Source organism: Thunnus maccoyii, chromosome 17 (assembly GCF_910596095.1).
Source record: "Thunnus maccoyii chromosome 17, fThuMac1.1, whole genome shotgun sequence".
In the NCBI taxonomy this organism is placed as follows: domain Eukaryota; kingdom Metazoa; phylum Chordata; class Actinopteri; order Scombriformes; family Scombridae; genus Thunnus; species Thunnus maccoyii.
Window position 1 is genome coordinate 3725578 of NC_056549.1, and position 20740 is coordinate 3746317.

Genomic DNA, 20740 nt, shown 5'->3' on the forward strand with positions numbered 1-20740 from the left:
GTAAAAATTCTCACATTTGAGAAGCAGGAAGCAGCGAATATTTGGCTTTTTATTTTTAAAAAAGGACTGAATTGATTATTCAAGTCAGTGTGAGTGATGAAGGAGATTTTGACTGAACGTTGCTAACTGGTGTTTGGGAGCTCAGGATAATGTTTCTGAATATTAATTAAAGGCAGACGACATAACCAGAATGCTGAGTAAGTTTTGTATAAACGGACCTTCGGTGTCGTCACCTCCTCGCTGTGGATCGGTTCGTTCTCACACTCACTTCTGAGTTGATTTGGCACACCTGTACCGGCTAATAAATCCAACAGTTCTGCAGTAAACGCTGTTTGTGAAGCCTCTCGTGGTCAGTTTTTTGTTGACACTGTGTCAGAGAGGTGTTGATTCAGGGGAGGACAAACAGTAGAAACACCTTGTGTGGTAGTTATGGCTGAAATATGATGGTGGAGGATCGGGAGCACCGCCAAAAATCTAATCAGACCTCTCACAAAACGGATAACAATTTTTAGATATTGAGATATCTCGGTGGTACCGATACATCACCTCCTTGGTGGAGGAGAAACATTCAGTGTATCCTGTCCTGCTGCATTAGTCACATAGTTCCTGTAGGAACAATGATCTGAATACCCGGAGCCCAGTTCCAGCTTCTGCACTATTGACGGGGCTCACGGCTGACAGAGACGTATTGTGGTGGTATGAACATTAAAGAGAAGTCCAGAAGGTGAGGGACAGACGCGACATACTGTACCTGTAGGAAAGCTGAAATCACCAAGAAAAGCAGGGATTAAACCAGGATTAAAACCCAGAGAGGACGTTCCACTGGTGGTCTTCATGAAAGGTCTTAAAGTGTTTAGTTAGTGGTCTTATTACGCTGTGTAATGACTTTGTTTCTTTGTACTCCTTGAAATGGTGTTTTATGACAGTAAAATCATGACAAAAATGTTTTTAAAATGATATTTTATTCTCAAAATGTTCTTAAGTGGCCTTTCGTCCTGTCGCCCACCAGACACCCAGAGGCATTTAGAGGATAGTGTAGTCAAATGTTAAAGATATAGTGTCCGTTTGTAAGACGTCTCACACTCAGCTCACACTGAGTGGTCAGATCTGACTCATCTTTTATCAGATTAAACTGTACTTTTATCATCTTTAGCTGGTTTTGTTGTCTTCAGCTGCACTTTGTGTTTAATGCTAGCACGCTCCACAGATGGATTTGAGGTTTGTCACTTTAAACTATATGCATTTGTAGCGTGTACAAAGGTGTGGTTTTTTTTTTGTATTTAATAGCAGATGGCTGTGATTCACCAGTGAGAAGCCATTTTTGTGTAGAAACAGTCGGATCGATACACAGAAAATTAATCAACACATTCTACTTTTTTTTATCTGATAGTCCTTCCCTGCGTCGTGTCCCCACAGCATCGATTCACTTCCTCTTCCCTTGTGATTTCTTTTTTGTCATCATGACTTCAATTTGTTGTGACACACAGGCTCGATTGCCAGAATGATAGACAGAAAAAGGCTGCTGACAGGGAACTTTTGGAGAGATTATGAAAGTGGTGTATAAAGCTCAGGATGTGAGGCAAGTATCATTGTAGTTATTGGAAAGGGGTCAAGGTCCTGCTGGTGTCGCTAACAGGGGAAGTTTTATATTTAAGGGTTTTTGTATCAGTGCTGCTTCTCTTCCATGTTAATGTTCAGCCACTGGGCATAAAAGTCTTTATTTTACAGAGATGAAGCTTGTTTTACTTTAAAACTATTCTCCAAGATGTTTCAACAACTCCACATTATTAACTTTTGTTAAACTTTTCATACCATGATATAGAACATTTCACTATGGGGTTTGTGGCAGAAAAAAATAATGTTGCAGAGCAATAGTTTTATTAAGTAGAAACTTGGCTTTGATGTCTGAGAAAAGGATTAATTGAGAGTAGTATTAAGTAGCATAATGACTGTTACTAATAGCTATGTCAGAGAGCGAGCGGGCTAATTCGGTCTAATGGAAGTCCTGTTGTCAGTCCAGCCAAAGAGCTTTCCCTTCATTCACTCACTGACTTTGACTTTCTCTCGTGTCTCCGCAGGTCCAGTAAAACCATGAACCTCTGCTCCAAATGTTTTGCTGGTAAGCCTTTCTCATGACACAATATATAGATATGTCTTTATGACAATGAAGAGAATGGAATGAAATACTTTTAACAACAAAACCAAAACAAAGGGGTCAGTCTGAAATGACAGAGTCACCTTATTGCTGCCTACATACTGTGTATGTTCTTCAGTGTCAATCTGGGTAATAAAAACTATTTCCACTTATATATGTTTTTTTATGGCCTGTACTTTTTTCCCCTAACAAATATGCTATGCAGCTAAAGTCAGACTTGTCATGACATAATTTTACAAGGTTGTAAATAATCTCTCTTTTAAATTGCTGCTGTAGTTGGAAAGTTGCTCTCCTGTTCCTCCTGCTTGCTTTGGGAGGTGACACGTTATTATTTGTTCCTTTTCTTCTTCTAAAAATCCATTTGTCTGACAAAATGGACGATGCAGCCCCCCAAAAATTTGAGCTGACCATTTTCTTTGAAGGTCTATGAATTGAAAAAAACAGTTGATGACTTTTACTTTACATTATTTTAACAAGTCTGTACATCACTTACCTCCAGTAGTTTACCTGCGAAGTACAGATGCTACTAGACTACAGAGCCGATGGATTACATCTCCAAATTTATGCATTTTTGATCAACAGAAGGACATCAAATTTCATGTTTCCTGTGTCCGTTGTTGTGTTTTGAAGGTTACTCTCAGCTGGTTACTGTCACATACAGTAGACTCTACTGTATGAACCAAGTTTCTTCTTGGCATGCAGAGCTGTTCTCCCTGACAGCCAGGGACACAGCCAGCAGCAGCTTGAGGCTAGGTGTGCCTGCTGATTTCAGTGAGGAATGCTAACAATGCTAAGAAGTCGCTCTGAGAAAATGGAAGGACAAGTAAAGAATCTCACTCCCCAAAATGATAAAGCCACCATTTAGAGGACAGTGTTAGTTAAAGGTAAAAAAGTAATTTCTTATAATAAAGAAGATGTGATTCCATTATATGTAACAATAAACTTAAATTCCTGTGTACAGATTAGTTGTGTTTTAAGGACAGAATCATTCAGCAGCTTTGAAACACCTTCAGTTTGGAAGCTCTGTTTTCCCACAATGTGAAAAATGCCCAAACAAAATCAAAAAATGTCAAGGTATGCATGAAGTTTTCTCAATGACTTCTCTAGTCTGGTTTGGGAGGATGGGTTGAGGGTGCATTGCAGCCCTGTCGGTGGCCATGGCAACCAGTGAGTATGGCAGACAGCAGCGAGGACCTAAGGGCCCGGCTTTGAGTCTAGCATCACAGAGGCTCAGAATAGACTCAATACACATGAGTATGAAGGCAGAGCAGAAGTGGGTTAGCCCACATGCGGAGGAGAAACTAAAAATCGAGGCTGACCTCCCTCAACCTCCCTGGAGGGGGAAAAAAAGTAAAGACAATATCCTCATGGATCGATTAAGTCTGAGATGATCATTATGTAAAGAGGCCTGAGTGCAGCACGGTCATCAGAGGGGATTCTGTCTTTCTCACAGCGTATCATGTTGCACTTCAGCTAAGTTAAGTTATGTGACAGGCAGGAGGTAATGCAGGCAGGAGAGAGTAGGGACTGTTTTAGAAATTCTTCCTTATTGGAACAAACATCTCAACCTTGAAAATTAGCTGCTGATCAGCACTACTAATCCGAATGATGACAGTCTTTTTAATTATCAATGAATCTGCTTATTACTTAATCACTTACTCGATAAATCAGTTAGTGTATGAAATGTCAGGAAATGGTGAAAAATGCCCATCATAATTTTTCTACAGGTCAAGGGCACATTTTCAAATTGATAGTTTTGTCTGACCAACAGTCCAAAACCCAAGAATACTGAGTTAACTGTAACCAAGTTATCAGCAAATATTCATGTTTGAGAGGGTAAAACTAGTGAAGTTTTTACCATCATCTATTAATCTACTAATTATTTATAGACTAACTTGCTTTGTCTTTAAAATGTCAGAAAATATCGGTTATAGTTCCATACAGCCTTTTCAGATGTCTTGTTATGTCATCACAGGGTTCTCATCACATTTGAGAACCTGAAGTTTTGGTATTTTTGCTTTAAAAGTGACTAAAATGATTATTCACTTATCAGAATAGTTGCCAATTAACTGATTAATTAACTAATCACTGCAGCTCTAGTTTTTACATTTCTGCTTTGAAAAGTTACTTAACTGATCAAACACATCAAAAACAGTCCGTCTAATTTTCTGTCAATAGACATCAATTAATCATCTAACTGTATTAGCTCTCTTTGTGAGGTCCATTGGATTTTGATACATGTGACTCTCTCGTCACTATAACCAGTGAGCACAGTGATGTAAAGCAGCCAGTTGTTAACTCAAGTGTTAGAGCTGCTTTTAATGCACCACCAAGGAAGAGTTTAGGGTTGAGTTCTCATCTCTTACTGGCGTGCGAGTATATACGTGACACCAAAAAAGGTAAGAGTTGAGATAGATGTAGACAGTCAGTCTGCTGGGAAACTGTGCACACAAAGCAGGTAGTCTGACAACCCCTCCAGATGTGCTTACAGTATAAGTCCTTGTTTTGTTTAAAAATGTATTTAAAAGTTTATCTGAAGATAATATGAGGCTTTTGTTGTCAAGTTAGTCAAATAAAGCGGATATGTTCCACAGTCAGTCTTTTTAGTAAAAAAAAAAAATCCCTCTTTGTGTCTCGATGGACAGTGTTTTCCTGTTCAGCTGCAGTGGAAGGATCCAAACAAAAAGAGGAAATTTGGCACTAAAAAGACAGTAACGTTGAAAGATATTAGCTTGATCTGACTAATTTGGGCAGCTGAAGCCTCTTATTAACTTCAGATAAACTTTTAAATACATTTTTTTGCAAGAAAAACATGTCAGTGTTCATTTGACACGTGACTACTGTGTCAGGACAGACATGAAAAATTGCCAACCTCTCCTTTAATAAGAGAGGAAGGGAAACTACGCTGTTGCAGCCACACTTGTGATTTAATCTAAAACGATGGTTATACTTTGACATAAATATGTAACAAGGTACAGCTTTATTATGTAAAAATATCAGTAACATTCAGCCTCACTGGCAGCTAGAATAACCTATTTTCTACACACCTGCAAATGCTGCATAACACCTGTTATCACAGCCACAGTGACAGGAGGCTTCTGGTGTGCAGCAGTGTTTCTGCACCTCAAACCATAAGCAAGCGCATGAGTCCAGATTTGAGTGTTTTGACTCTGTTTTTCTGTGTCGTCTCTCTTCCTCCTCCTCCTCCTCCTCCCTCTGTGTGTGTGTGTGTGTGTGTGTGTGTGTGTGTGTGTGTGTGTGTGTGTGTGTGTGTGTGTGTGTGTGTGTGTGTGTGTGTGTGTGTGTGTGTATCTGTTTCTCTGTCCTATTTTTATGTCTCTCTCTCTCTCTCTCCTCGCTTACTCACTGTCCTTGACCACAGACATCCAGAAGAAGCAGCCAGGGGAGGACTGCACCTCCAAGCCTATCCAAAGCACTGGGAGTAGCCAATCACCTGTCTTCAGTAGCGAGACGAGCAGTAGCAGTAGCCAGTCTCTATTGTCATCGCCGCCCTCTAGCTCCGAGCAGCCGTCAACCGAAGAGCCCTCGCCCACGTTTCCCAGCACAAGGGAAGGTAAGATGGGACAACCGACGTTTTCACACATGCTCTTTTTATTTAATTATTATTGTTTTTTACATCCACATGAACGGGGAAACAAAAAGCCTCAAAACATGTCATTTTATGCCTTTATGGAAAACACAAAGAGAAAATTGTTCTGAGTTGAAAGTTTCAGATATAAGCTGATACTAATTCTGGAATAAATGATTTATTATGTATATGTGTGTATATATATATATAATTATTTTGATGATGTGGACAGAGGCTGTTTCATACACTACTGTGTTTAAAAGAGGAAGGTATCATTTGTTTTTAAAAGCAAATTGTTTTATTGGCATATAAAATTGCCCCCCACCCCTCCGACTTCATCAGGTGGGACAATGATGTAGTTTGATGCCGTATGTTGGTTTTCCTCCTGTCCTCCCCAATTTTTTGAGTCACCAGCCGTCACTGGTGTGGGGGTTGAATGCAGCTCATTTCTGTAGGATACAGCAGAAAGGCCTATATACATACAGTACATTATATACAAACTTTGTATGAAGTTTGGTGTTATTATCATTTATTTTACAATAATTATAGGTCTTATATTTATAATTCAGTAGTGGGGATGACCTATGAGGGAAAGGATGACAGTTTAGTGATAAAGTTCTGTAGAAAAATACCATCAAAACTAACATTTGTATCTCTGTCCTGCAGTTTTTCCTTTATTAGAGCCCGAGCACCAAGCGGTTCGCTCTCCATTCAAATATATGAGTATTTTTCTGTGTCCAGCTGCAGTTACTTTCTGTCTTTAGATTCAGTGGGAAAGTATAGAAGGAGAAAGAGTCAAACACAGGAGTTAAAGCTCTGACTGGATTTAGTCACAGGGCGGTGGGGAGCTGAATCTTTCAAATACTTTCAGCAAGGAAGCATAATTCACCCAACAGTCACTGAGTCACTGAGACTCTCTCAGCAGTATGTCTTCATACTTATAAGTAGCATGAAGTCTTGAAGGTTCAGCTGTGGCTGTGCAGCGTTCTCCACCTTTAGAAACAGTCACACACAACAACAACAACAACAACAGCAGAACTCAGTTCAATGTGACCACACATACAGTAAGATGTCCTATAGACAGTAGACAGCACACATTCCTCTGTGAACACACTGAGCATTCACAATTGAAAAAAACAAACTGCGCTTTCTCTTTTTAAAATTAATTTTCTATGCAACACATTGTAATATGAAGTCATTCAGACTGTTAATTAAGTTTTAAAATTGCAACTTTATTGAAAACAAGATCTGCCAGTGGAGAAAAATAATCAGTTTGTTTCCACTGCGAACGTTAAAAGAACGTTGTGGAAATGTTCCTCTGTCTACATAACGGTGGAGGCATCTGTCTTCTTCTGTATTGTTTGAGGTGTTGACACTCAGTTAATGGAACTTTATGAAAAAGCCTAAAGTGCTTTGGAAAGAAATTGGATCTTATCCTGCTGGCAGACTGTTTCTTTGTTTGTCTTTCAAAAATAATTGTTGTGGGACAACATAATAGATTACAGTGATGTATTAAAGTGGAGAGTTTTATCCCTCAAATACCAAAACATTGTTCATAATGATATAAAAATATAGGATATATCTACTAACATGGAAGACTAAACCACGTTCAATATACCTCCTCACAGCTTTAAAGGTCCTTTCACCCAAAATAAGATACATTTGGTTTTATTTGCAAAGGTTTTGAGAGATTTCTGCGACTCTTTAATACCAACTGTTGACATTTATTACTGGAACATACCTTTCAATAGCACAAAACTACAAATTACATGTTTCATAGTAGTTTGTACCACATTAGTGTATTTATTATGTTATTTATTGTGCTTTTTTTCTCTACATGTGTTGTATGGAAGAGAACGTTTCACATCCCATCTCACGCGTCTCTTTATTTTCCATCTGCAGGCGTGTCGTGCACAGAAACAGCCCAAGGCACACTCTGCACACCCACAAAACGTCCACGAGAATCAGGTACAGTCAGTCAGTCAGCCTCTTCTTCCTGCCACTTACTCTGCGTGACCTGCCCCACTTTGAGCGCTAACTCTTAACACTGCCATTTTTTTAAAAAAAAATTAAAAAAAAAATTTTCAGCCTCGGGCTCAGAGAGCGAGGCGACGCCAGAGAAACGGCCACGGACAGAAGAGAAGGAGGGAAGCAGCGAGGAGGCCCGCGGGACGCCCAAGCAGAAAAACCGTCGGCGCTGCTATCGCTGCCAAACCAAACTAGAGCTGGTACAGCAGGAACTGGGCTCCTGTCGCTGCGGTAAGTACCAACCCGTCAGTGTGGCTTTCAGTCACATGTCATCATGACCAAGAAGAGTGCTTTCACCTAAACACTACTGCAACTAATTTCACTGATTCTAAGCGTCTAAGTCAGCTGCTGTAGTGTTTCCAATCTGTTATCACTTTAAAATGTAACTGATTACATTTTTACAAGTGAATCAAAGTTATTAATGTTTTATGATGGTTTTAAATATGTTAACGTGTCATTTTTGTAAGCAAAGGAGTAAAACAGGCCAAGATTTTGTATGATGGTAGTCAAACTCATGTATAGTCTCAAAAACAGGGACAGTAATGTACCATGATGGACTTTGGCTTTAAGTCATGTGTCATCATAACCAAAAAGGCTGCACACACACTTCTAAATTTACTGGTTTGTTCCCCTCGCTGTGGTTCAAAATGTGTTTCATTTGTTGGACTGAAAAAGTGAAACAACACAAACCGCTGCTGAAATCAACCTGAGATATGTGTAGTTCACTGTCTTGAGAGTTGATTTCTATACTTAGTGATTCTGTAAACACACTCGGTGCTTCGTTCATATATATGACAAACCCACTAATGCTCCACCCAAGTAAAACTAATCATCAAAATACCTGCACACATACCTGTATATATGTTTGTTGCCCCAACATGCTTGTCTGAAGTATATTTAAATCTCCACAAAAGGACTTTTTATTACAGGAAAGTTTTTACAAACTAAAAAAAACGCAGATGAAAATCCTCATATCTTTACATTAAAGAGAGCTTGTCATGCAGTTCAGTTTTTTCTGTCATTTAATTTCTTCTGCAGCTAATTACATTTCAGAATGTTCATTTACAGAGTCTGTTTTTTCATCATATTTAGTAAATATTTCTTGCATTTACATACCTACTTATATACCATTACTGGTTTAGCTTGAAGGCGTTTGATGACTCATTGAGCTCCAGTGGGTTACAGATGATGCTCCAGGCTGCGTGTAATTCAATGAAATATTAAGATCCATACCACATAACACATTTCTGGTTCAATTCCAGCTGTCAGCTGCTCTCTTTCCCTTCCTGCATCTCTATTTTAACCCATCAAATAAAGTCAAAGTGTCAAAAAAATCCTGTTATTCTCGCACTTCAGATGCATGAGAGGAGGAAAGCAGTGCAGATCAGGTTCAGTTAGAGGCTGGATACGCGTGTTGTCTGATAAGCTTGGCGAGGTTAAACCAGCGGCATGATGGGATGTTTTCTCCCATACAAAGAGGTAGCAACAAAACATTTAACGGGGTCACTTCCTTCCTCACCACTTTGTTTTTGTTTCCCTCCCAGGCTATGTATTCTGCATGCTCCACCGTCTCCCCGAGCAACACGACTGTCTGTTCGACCATCTGGGCCGTGGGCGCGAGGAGGCCGTCCTCAAGATGGTGAAGCTGGACCGCAAGGTGGGCCGCTCATGCCAACGCATCGGGGAGGAGTGCTCCTGATTGGCCACACCGTGACCAGCCATCCAGTTAGAGATGAGGCGCTTACAAAGAGGAGGAGGAGGAGGAGGAGGAGGAGGAAGAGGAGGAGGAGGAGAAGAAGGAGGAGGAGGAGGAGGAGGAGGAGGAGGTGGTTGTGGAGGGAGAGCTAGGAGGAATGACAAATGGGTTGATGGGTGGGAAGGGGGAGGGAGAGGGGGAGGGGAGGGAGGGAAGAAGAGGTGGAGGAGCCGGAGGGAGGGGAGGGAGCACGGTCGCAACATCCAGCATCTGACCAGGCGATTTTTTGGATCTGAGCTTGACGCCGCCCTGTTGACGCCCTGATTTCCTGCCTGGAGCGTCTATTTGGACTCGCTCGGGGGCCAACAGGGGGCCTGGTGGCTCTTCTGCGGAGCCACGTTCAGTATCGCATGTTCTCACACACACAGCCTTAACCCCACCCCCCCCCCCCGTCTTCAGAGGAAGGATGCCACAGAGACAGATCCAGATCCAGTCAGTCGTACATTGTGCACAGTTCCACTGTATCTCGCCACGGTTTCCTCCTCTTTGCTCACGCTCCTTTTTTTTTTTTTTTTTTTTTTCAGTACAGGAAGTTACGGAAGATGAACTGTTGTAGCGTTCGGCTGAACTGATTTTGTTTGGATTCTCATTCAACAGCAGTTTTTTTGTTTTGTTTTGTTTCATTTTTCTCGGTCGCGGATGAGGGGTCCAGCTCTATCCCACGACCACTCCTCAGGTCGTCATCAAGGGGTTGGAGTATCAAACCTGTAACCCCGCCTTCCTCTTCTTCTTTTTTTCTTCTTCTACCAACGTTCAGGTCCATGCGCAGCATCACTATAACGGTGTTTTGCCTGTACATGGTACCAGCAACAGTGTATTTGTGCAGGTTTGAGCGTGTCATTTGATAATGTGAGGCAGTCCAAGGATGCTGTCATGGTTTTGATTTATTTTATTTTATTTTATTTTTTCCCTGTGTGGCCGTCATGGTGATTAGCTCTGTTTTTACTGCTTAACCACGGTGTCATGGAGGACAATACAGCCAATCCCTGCCTCTGCTCACATGGACTGTTGACAAAAAGAAAAATACAAATAAATATTGAAAAAAATAATCCACACTAATGGACTAGAGTCACTCAGATAAATCCTCTGTGTAGCAGATCCTCTTCTCCCTCTCCCCCCCTCCCCCTCCCCTCCCCCTTTTCAATATACTGAGTGGTACTGTTGTTCTTGATACATAAAGGGGAATACGACTGAATTTTTGTATTCAAATGAAGAGTTCTTCGCCAAAACACCGTGTATTCACTTAAGAAAACAAAAACACCCGAAGTTCAACACTGAGTATCTCTAGAGTTGAAGACGATCAGTCAAGAGTGCTAATTTAGCCTCCTGAGTACATAAATTACCTACTACCCTTTAAATAGTCCTATAATTTATTTCTCATTTTGTGTTTTGTGGGTAGAATTAGGTGTTATTCTTATTTTCAGATCGGGGATATCTGTTTGGAACATAATTCTTCTATATATTATAACTTCTTTTGATTTTTTTTTTTTTTTTTTTTAATTATTTACATTGATTGTTGCCCAAGGCGTCATTGATGCTAGTGAGCTTTCACTAGGTTGGTTCCACTGTTTGAATCTATGAGGTCACAGCAAGAGAAATTAACCAAAAGCTGGTTAACCTTGAGACTTTTTAAAAAAAAAAAAAACAAGGTTAGTGAAATAACACCAGCCTCCAGTTAAATATTGGTAAGTTTTGGATGTAAGTGGACTCTCAACTCGTCACCTTGACAAGTAACCAACACTGATTGGTTCTGTTCAGTCGTGTAAATCTGTTTTTTTGATTTTTCACAGTGGCAAGTTGGTTGAGAAGTTGTTTCTGCTTCTTTGGAAAAGGTAGAACGGACAGTTTTAGTGCTGACGTAGATACATTTAGTCATTTTGCAGTTAATAAACCCTACTTCTGTAGGTGTAAAACATCAAACTTTAACTTAAGACTCCCGTCATCTATTTTTTTTTCCAAAGTTGTCCATCTGTTGACTTCACAGATTCAAACTGTCGCTGCTCTCCGGTGTCTCACGATGCCTCAGCTGGTTTTGGCTGCAGAAATAACATGTGAATTCTTAAATTGAGTGGTTTTTCCCTTTCCTCATTAGTTTTTTTTTTTTCTTTTTTTGTTTTGTTTTGTCATTGTTTGACATTGTTTCAGATCTTGCTCTTAATCAGCCTACACAGTCTGACTGCTTGGACTTTGTGCTGTGCATATTGTTCAGTCACACACCTCTCTTCCTTCTACTCCTAAAAGTGGTATTCCACCAAAATTAACTCTTTTTGTTTGTGTTGTTGCAAAAGCTGACATATTTCTTAAAATTAAAAATGTTTGTTTTTTTTATTTGGGCATTTAGCACATGCTGTAGGTGCGTTAAAATGATAAGTTGTGATTTGTTTGATACAGGTTTGGGAATCTATAAAATGTACTTCAGCATCACAGGAAGTGCAGTTTGATGATGCTGAGCTGTATATTACTGTTTTCCCATTTTGGGAACTAAGCAGGAGGTTTCCTTCAATCACAGGAAAATCATAAAGTCTCTTCCTTTTTATTTTTTGCAAAATAACTACAGAAAGGTTGATTCAGGTGGAGCGCCCTTTTAACCAGACACCACTTAACTATGCTAATCCTCATGCACAAGTTATTGTTTCTTCTCTCCCTCACCTCTTCCCACCCTCCCGTCTTCTCCAATGAGAACACAGCGAAGGATAAAGGGAGTTTGGAGAAATGTCTTTGGCTGGTTCTTATTTTGATATTTTGAGAAAAAAAAAATCCTGTTCCTTTTTGAGTGCTAATGAGAAATTGAAGTAATGGAATATCTTTCTGTACCTTTTAAAGAAAAAAATTATTTAACCTTATATCAGTTTGAGTTACTTACACCCTAGCATAGAGTGGCATATTTAGTTATATGTATAAAAAAGCAAGAACATAATTCTGTCCTATTTTCTCCTTTTTAATTTTATCGTGTTCCATTTTCTGCTGAGGAAAATAAACTGGATTAGAGGATGTGGTGTGTGTTTATATGTGTGTTTCTTATTACTATAAAATAAACCATGAACAGAATGCCATCCATCAGAGTTTGCCTATTAATGATAATGCCTATTCATGATTTTGAACTACCTGAGTTTTTTTTTTTTTTGTCATGTTGTCAGATTTGATACCATTTTGCTATTAAAACACTTGTATAATATATAATGTATGATATGTTGTATGATAGCTAATTTATCTGTATGGCTGGTGAAAGAATCAGGATAAGCTTTCTGGACAGATTTTCCAAAATTAGCCATAATTTCAGTTGATTTGTTCTTGAGGAATAGATATGGTTACCACAAAAATGTGATAGTAAAATTTGCAGCATTGCCCTCAAAACTATGCTTTTCCTATTTAAATATAGAACCAATTTGATATCCAAGTGAAATTTAGATATTGGCTAAATATTTGTAACAAATTTGTTTAACCAGAATATTAAATAATAACTGTATACAAAAAACAATTAAGGTACAGTGTGTCATGGATACATTCTTGTAGTATTTAGGAGAAAAGTAATGGCCAATCTGTGAGTTGTTTCCCTTCTATTTTTGGAAATAGGATCTGCTGATGATGACCGTGTGACATGGTCAAAAGCTCTAGAACAAGCTAGTTAGTAGGTTTCTAGTGTTCAGTCAGGAATGAATTAACAGTCAAGTTCGTTACTGGACACTCAGCATTGATGGGAAGTGATGGAGGTGCTGAAGATCCACAGCAACAGGAAACCCAAACTGCTGCTGATGAGAACCGTGTAATATGGTTAAAATATCCAGGAGAAGCGAGTAAGTGGACCTTGACTCGATCGATTTGTCAACTGCTGTTACCAAGGGCAACAATGAACCGTCATTCTTATTGGTTGCGGTAGCGGCAGTGGGAGAAGCCAAATAGAGTTTCCTGTAGCTAATTAGTTAGCCAGACTGAGGCTGTTCCAAAAGTTTTTGGTTAATATCTTGAACAGGATTTCACCTCCGTTCCCACCCTGGCAAACAGCAGATGAGTAAGTTAATGTTAATCAGGGATAATTAGAAAAAAAACTTTCAGTTGTCAGTCTGACTTAACAAACTCGTCACAAGTGTTAGCTAGCTAGCTAATATTTTCTAGCTGTCAGCCGTTAGAGCCGTTGCCGTTGAGCTCAGCAGTTACAGTTGAGGTCAGCCGTTAGAGCCGTTTAGCTACCAATTTAGCTACCATTTCTCGATGCTAACTAGCCGGCAAACGTATTTTTAAGGAATTGATTCTGTAAATATCCCCAGGACAGTGGTACATGTTGTTACTATATGGGTTTTTGTAGGTTAAGTGGGTATTTATTTTTTTAGAGGAAAAGATGCTTAACTCTGTGACTCAAATGTAATGTTAATGCTAACACACAAGAGGCTCTTTAGTGATTTACCGATATAACAGCTCTGTTAGTGGTCTTAAAAAGGAAAATGTACAAATTACGGAACCTTATCAATGATTGGTCGATTAATCCAGTAGTTGATCCACAGAAAATTTTAAAAATGTTGTAACTAAATAATCGTTTTAGTCATTTTTTATAGCTAAAATACCAAATATTCAGTGATTGCAGCTGTAAATGTGAGAATTCAAATTTTGTTTGTTTTTGATAGTAAACTGAATATCTGAATATCACCAAAACAAGATAATTGAAAGTGTCTCCTTGAGCTTTAAGAAATTATAACAGGCATTTTCCTCTACTTTCTGACATCTTATAGTCAAAACAATTAATCGAGGAAATAATTGGCAGATTATTTGATATTGAAAACAATTGTTAGTTGCAGCCCTATCGTTAAATCACACATCTCATACTGTGTATCTTTTTAATATAACTAATTCATCTGATTTATCTTAACTTAATCAGTCATCAAGCACAAATTGTTCCAAAGTGACTTAACTCCAGTAAGAGTTTTCCTCAGTGGTGAACAGAATGGAAATGTGACACCTGATCAAACTGACCACAATTGTTAATGTGCATGTTTTAAATGAGTAGTTTTAGAGTAAGGATTTGCAAAGGTTTTTAGACTTTTTCTCTAGACCATTTCCATGTTCTTGCTCAGGGTTCCTCTGCAGGAAGCTTCCCCGCCAGCACCGAACACAAACCACTAGAGAGAGAGAGAATGTCAGGCTGAAAGAGGAAGCTGCAGAAAGGATGGTAGGTTCTTTCTATTAGATGCTAAACTGACAGCACTAAGACTAAAATTATACTACAATTTGACTTCATATTAATTATCATGATTCTGATGAACAAACTGATCAGCTGAACTCCATATGTCTGAGCTGCAGCTCTGAAAGCTCTGATAGCTCAGTTGGTCATGATTCAGGTTTGATAGGTTGTGGGTTTGAGTGCTGTTTGGATTTTTGAGTGTATATTCATGTTATAGTTTTCTGCATTACAGTCCAATAGATGGCTTTGTGTGACTCTAGAGGCAGAGTTCTTAACTGCTTCAATTATGAACTTTTTAAAAAAAAATGTATTAATGCTTTTGAGTCAATCATCAGTGACAAAATTGCTTTTTTATTTTAGATATCCACCACTACAGTATAAATGTATTGGCCAGCCTGATATCTCGGCTGATATTAGCTGACTGCTTACTTATACGTCGGCCAATAAGTAACAAGAAATTGCAGCACAGAAATACTCAACATAATGTTTGAGGTCATTTAGAAACAGTGTCTCCATTATATCGTGTTTTCCAGCCTTAACAGTTTTATCTTTCAGCTGTAAAAATGTCCTGCTTGGTACATGTCTTAGTCACAATTCTTAAGAGAAAGAAAACAATTGTTGATGTAACATAATGACTATTGGTGAAGTATCGTATCAATTAAAAATCTTTAAAAATTGGTATAGGCTTAGAAAACGCCATGATATACTGGTTGGGCTACACATTGTTCAGGTGTTTGTTTCCCAAAGTCCAAGATGACGTTTACTGTCATAGAGACTAAAGAAACCAGAAAATATTCACATTTAACAAGCTGGAATCAGAGATTTTGGACTTTTTTTCTATAAAAAAATGACTAAAAACGACGAATCGATTATCAAAATAGTTGTCGATTAATTTGTTGGCAACTAATTGATTTATCATTGCAGCTCTACTAATTTTATCAGCATTGTGTGTGTGTGTGTGTGTGTGTGTGTGTGTGTGTGTGTGTGTGTGTGTGTGTGTGTGTGTGTGTGTGTGGACATCTTTGTAATATCATCTCTCTGCTTTTGGGTTTTACTCTTACAACACTGTAGTTTAAACTTATGTTTTAAAGTTAAAAAATTACATCAATGTTCTCTTTAAAACTTTCACTGTTAGTGAAATGGGTATAAAGCATATAAATGAAAATTTACATTACAATGTGTACACACACTAGTTCAAACAACTACATGTTCCATGTAGTGTGGTGATGTCGACTTTTCTAGCAATAATTTGTGACAGATGTATTTCAACTTGAGTGTAAAAGTCTCTACACAACACAGAGGAAACTTGTTTTTTTTTTAATATAGTCTTACTGAAAAGAGAAAGGAGCATTACTCTGTATAAACACTAGATGGTGCTCTAACACAGTAGAGACGTGGTTTCTCCTGGAGTTCAACTCTGTCTCACTCTAGAAGGATCATTTTTATTTTTTGTGGTTGTCACAGTTGTGGTTTTACATTCATAACAGTAAGACGGATTCTTGTGTCCAGCGGTGAGTTTGATCATTTATTGAAATAAAATGAAGGATAACTGACAGTTTTCTTCTTGTCAACTTGTCTGTTCATGTGTCTGCAATAGAAAATAATCTTCCCTTCTCCTCCTCTCTCCTCTCATTTCACCTTTTCTTCTGTTCTTCTTTCCCTTTTTCTTCTTCATCTACTTTTGTCACTTTTTTTTGTCCATTTCTTGCTTCTCTTCACTCTTTTTCCTCTGCCTTTCATCTTGTTCTCTTATATATTCTCCACATCTTCTTTCCCTCTTCTGTTTTTCCCTCCTCTCTTCTCTCACTGTATTTTAATCTGCTTCTCTCTCCTTTTCTTCTTCCTCCTCCTCCTCCTCCTCCTCTCTAATGGTATTTTCTCTCTTTTATCTTCTCGCCTCTTCTAGTTAGTCTCTTATATATGTTTTCTTCTCCTCTCTTCGTCTCCATTTATTTTCTTTTTGTGCTATTTTCTCCCTGTTTTCCCTCTTTTTCAATTTCTCTCAATCTATTCTTACTTAATTCTCCCCACTGTTTCCTCCTCTTCACCACCTCACTCTCTATTCACCAAAATCTGGTTATTTATTGCATTATTGTGATCATTTATGGTTAATAATTTTGTTCTGTTAACAGCCAATTTAATCAGAGTGACAGTGGCCTATAGCAGTGGTTCCCAACCTGAGGGCTTGGATCCCCAAAGGGGTCCTAAGATAAATCTGAGAGGTCACAAGATGATTAAACCGACAAGAAGGAACAAAAATTGAAGTAGATTTTTCTTCAGCCTTCTTATTTTTGCATTTTCTTCATGTGAAATACTGGAATCTTTACCTCTTGAGGTCTCCAAAAAAATTAAATCAGACTATCTGAGATAGAAAATCCCTCTTTGGTTGAATTGCTCACTACTTATGTGGCGAAGGCTCACAAGTTCTTCATGTTCAGGTTCATTTTAAGGTATCAGAAGCCTGCAGGACGACCGCACAAAGACTTTCTGTTTTCATAGACAACTTCTTTAGTCAAACAGCATTGTGCTGAATGTGCCTAGTTTTTCAGTTTACACCTTCATCAGGAGCCAAACAGAAATTATGGGTTGAAAACCACTTTTCAAACATCACACAAGCGTCTTATAGGATGAAGAGGAAATTATAGCACATTGTAGCACCATCTTGTGTTTAATGCAAAACAAATCAAACCAGCCAAAAGAACAAAGACAAAACACATTTCAGTATAATTTACAATAAATTAGGAACAACATGTGCAAGTACAAGTACTTACATTTGGGTACTTGGTGATACGAGTACTGATATGAATACTTAATACTATCAGATCTGACAATGACTTTGAAGACATGTTTTATTTTCATCAGATGTTCCTCATTTTCTGACTGTAACACATTAAATGTTTAACATGAAGCTGTTGTGATTTCCTGAACAAACATGGTGCCGCCACACATTTCACTTAAATGTAACCTGTAACACATTTAGTTGATTTCAGTTCAACACAACATACAACTGTAGCAGGACAACTGAAACGATATGTTATCACATGTTAGTGCCGTCTGTGAAGAGGCAGATGCTGTTTTCACCTACAATATATGCCTTTCACTTTCCACACTACTGCATGGTGCTGAGAGGTATCTGTGTGACATTTGGGCCGAAGTGGGAAACTGCAGTTTGTTTAACTCTCCGGTACTACAGTGGTTTGTCTTCCAGAGAAGTTGTGGTCTCTCCAGGTCCCACAGGTAGACCCGCTGGTGCTCTGCTCATCTGCTATCTCATCATACACACCGTCCAGACTGCTGCTGGGCCGGGGGCCTTGTGTAGCTTTCTGGCAAGTGGTTCTCCCAGATCCCCCTGCTTGTCTGCCTGTCCTCCAGACACCTTCTGCAGCTCCAGCATCACCATCTCTTCGGCTTCTGTAACAGCTTTGATGTCTGAGAAAAAATGATCTTTATACCTAAAACAGATAATAATATTTTAGCTGATAACAGACAAGCTAGTCTGAAATGATCAGAATGATGTCAGTGTATTGCTTTCAAATCACTTGATAAAGTAAATTAGTTATGCAAAAGTTAAATAGTAAACAGTTTAAGGTTGGTCATGATGATGACGGTTTAGTAGTCGAGGGTTTTATCTGTGTCAGTGAAGCGTCTCGACGGCTGCAGTGAAGGTTCCCCTCATTGTTTTGATCCCATGATCCTCGTCGGTTTATTTGGTCAAAAGTCTCTGAAGCACAGCAGGAAACATCTGATGCCAAAGCTTCAGAGGAACACTTTAACTCCTCAAAGAGAGCCAGAACAGATGGAGTCTTTTCCAGAAGAGTCCACTGGTGAGTGCAGAGATTGTCAAGGAGCTCATATTTGGAGCTGAATATTCCCAAAACCTGCTTCTATTGATGGTGGACTGTAGCATGTCATGCTCTTTCCCGCTGCTAGCATTAGCAAACTCCTTGAACTCTGTGTCGTGTTTCTCCTTTAGATGTTTCGTCAAATCGATTGTGTTGAGGGAGCTATTTTTTACCCCTTGTCTTGACAGTTTAGCAGAGCGCAGTTTGCAGTCTGCTCTACTTTTGTCATTATCGCTTATCCTAAAAATATCTCCAGACTGCTGACACCGCTTCTCCTACCTGCTCAGCTGACGAGAGGTTAACGTTGTGGATCAGGAAGTAGAGCAGGTCATCCACTAATTTGGAAGATCGGCAGTTCCATCCCTGACTCCTCCGGTCCACATGTTGAAGTGTCCTCGGGCAAGTTACTGAACCCCAAATAGCTGGGTGTGTGTGAATGGATGAATGTTTGCATGGAGTGGTCAGAAGACTAGAAAGACGCTATATGAATCCAGACCATTTATCATTGAATGTCACGTTGCCGTAAAGTGGTATCAGAGTAGTTTAATGATTACATGTACATGAGCACAGCAACTTGAAGTTAAATAATAACACTTAAACTTAGCTTGTAAGGAAATACCTGAAGTCTACCTCTTCATCCAGTCAACAGTCTCTACTTTATTCTACAGAATAGAATAGAACTGCTTTACTTTGCTTCGTCCTATTGCGCTTTATTGTTTTATTTTAGTCTATGATGTTGTGATTTTGCAACATTCCCTGTTTACTCTTTTATTCTAGTCTGTCACTTCTCTCTCTATCCTATTCTATTCTATTCTATTCTATTCTGTTGTATTCTGTTCTATTCTATTCTATTCTATCCTGTTCTGTTCTACTTTAGTGGAGTAGTTGTGGGTGTCGGCAGGTGGAGCTCCATGCTCTCCCGTTCAGACCTTCAGGAGGGTCCAGGACTCCCTCAGTGAAACACACTGATTCACACACACACACACACACACACACACACACGCACACAGTCTCTCTGTCACACGCTCGTACACACACACACGCACGCACTCGCACGCGGCTGTCAGGCGTGTCAGAGTAGCGCTCGAGCTTCTCTGTGAGTTGAGACAGAGAGCGAGAGAGAGAGAGCGCGCGCTGTGTAGTCAGTGTTTTACCGTCAGCGGGACCGGACAGACTTGTGTGTGTGTGTATGTGTGTGTAAGTGTAGCTTGGCTGCTTGGTGTGTTTTCTTCTTCTTTCTTTTTTTTTTTTTTTGTTTTGTTTTCTCGCGTCTATAAAATGGGATTCTGACAGCAGCCGGGCTGCGGGCGCCGCCGGCTCCTCCTGACCGGAAAATGAAGCGTCTCTGTCGGAGGCTGGCGGTGGCCGTGGCGGTGCTGGTGTGGCTGGGAGCGCTGGTTTACCTGCTGGTGCTGAGCCGGAGGAAGCTACCGGAGCTCGGTACCGGGGCAGGAGGAGGAGGAGGAGGAGGAGGAGGAGGAGTAGCGGGAGGAGGAGAGACAGCGTTCAACCAGGTGAAGTAGAGATTTAACCACCTCTCCTGCTGTGAATGAGCTACATTAACTGACTGTGTGTCCGGGAGAAATATCGCTGATATCTCTGTACTGACTGGAGTTCACAGTTGTCACTGTTGTGTCCCTCTAATATAAGCAGTATCCTGACTTAAAGTGCTTCTATAATGACTTTATATTAACATTATTGTTTGTTTTATAGCATTAGTAGCTTCTTACATCCCGGTAAAGACTTTTTCTGTGATATCCATGTAGTTTTCCTACAAACCTCAATGATAGTTTGTGAATCACTGATGAAGTTAGTTAAAGTCTTGAGTTAATGTAATAAAAAGCATACTTGATTACAAGTGAAGGTCCTGTAATTGAAATTGAGTAAATCAGGAGGCATTCATATGAACTAATTGGCACTAATACGTTTTAAATGATTGCAGGGTTTCTTATCTGTTTTCTTCATGTTGAAGGTGAAGTAATTCAGTGAACAATCTTAAGCACATAATCTTCTAAAATGAAATGAAGGGGAATTAAGGTAAGAAGTCTGTCAACATTCAAACACCAAATGTAAATATAACCAAAAGTGCCAAATCCTAAGAACTTCAGTCAAGTAAACGGACTCAGTTATTTCCTCCCTCTGGACTTTCTTGTGTCAGCTCAGAGTGTAGAAGAATAAAGAAAATCTGTCATATTGT

At 39.4% G+C, this 20740-nt stretch overlaps 2 protein-coding genes across 4 annotated transcripts in view; both read left to right on the plus strand.

Annotated features, from left to right (window-relative positions):
- zfand3 (zinc finger, AN1-type domain 3) overlaps nucleotides 1-9523 on the plus strand; it is a 12295-nt gene extending 2772 nt beyond the window's left edge. Inside the window, exons 2-6 of the mRNA XM_042390195.1 lie at nucleotides 2079-2119; nucleotides 5538-5729; nucleotides 7647-7712; nucleotides 7833-8003; nucleotides 9317-9523. Coding sequence (XP_042246129.1) covers nucleotides 2079-2119; nucleotides 5538-5729; nucleotides 7647-7712; nucleotides 7833-8003; nucleotides 9317-9471 — 625 coding nt within the window. The 3' untranslated portion in view covers nucleotides 9472-9523. The remainder of the gene's footprint in view (nucleotides 1-2078; nucleotides 2120-5537; nucleotides 5730-7646; nucleotides 7713-7832; nucleotides 8004-9316) is intronic.
- Nucleotides 9524-13180: 3657 nt separating this feature from the next.
- Nucleotides 13181-20740, plus strand: part of galnt14 (UDP-N-acetyl-alpha-D-galactosamine:polypeptide N-acetylgalactosaminyltransferase 14 (GalNAc-T14)) — a 199483-nt gene continuing 191923 nt past the window's right edge. Inside the window, exons 1-2 of one of the 3 annotated variants that reach the window (XM_042390137.1) lie at nucleotides 13181-13322; nucleotides 14595-14689. In XM_042390137.1, the coding sequence (XP_042246071.1) occupies nucleotides 13223-13322; nucleotides 14595-14689 (195 nt within the window). In that variant the 5' untranslated portion in view covers nucleotides 13181-13222. Of the gene's footprint in view, nucleotides 13323-13388; nucleotides 13538-14594; nucleotides 14690-19770; nucleotides 19992-20740 lie in introns of those variants that run through there. The other 2 variants (XM_042390138.1, XM_042390140.1) reach the window with 2 other exon arrangements.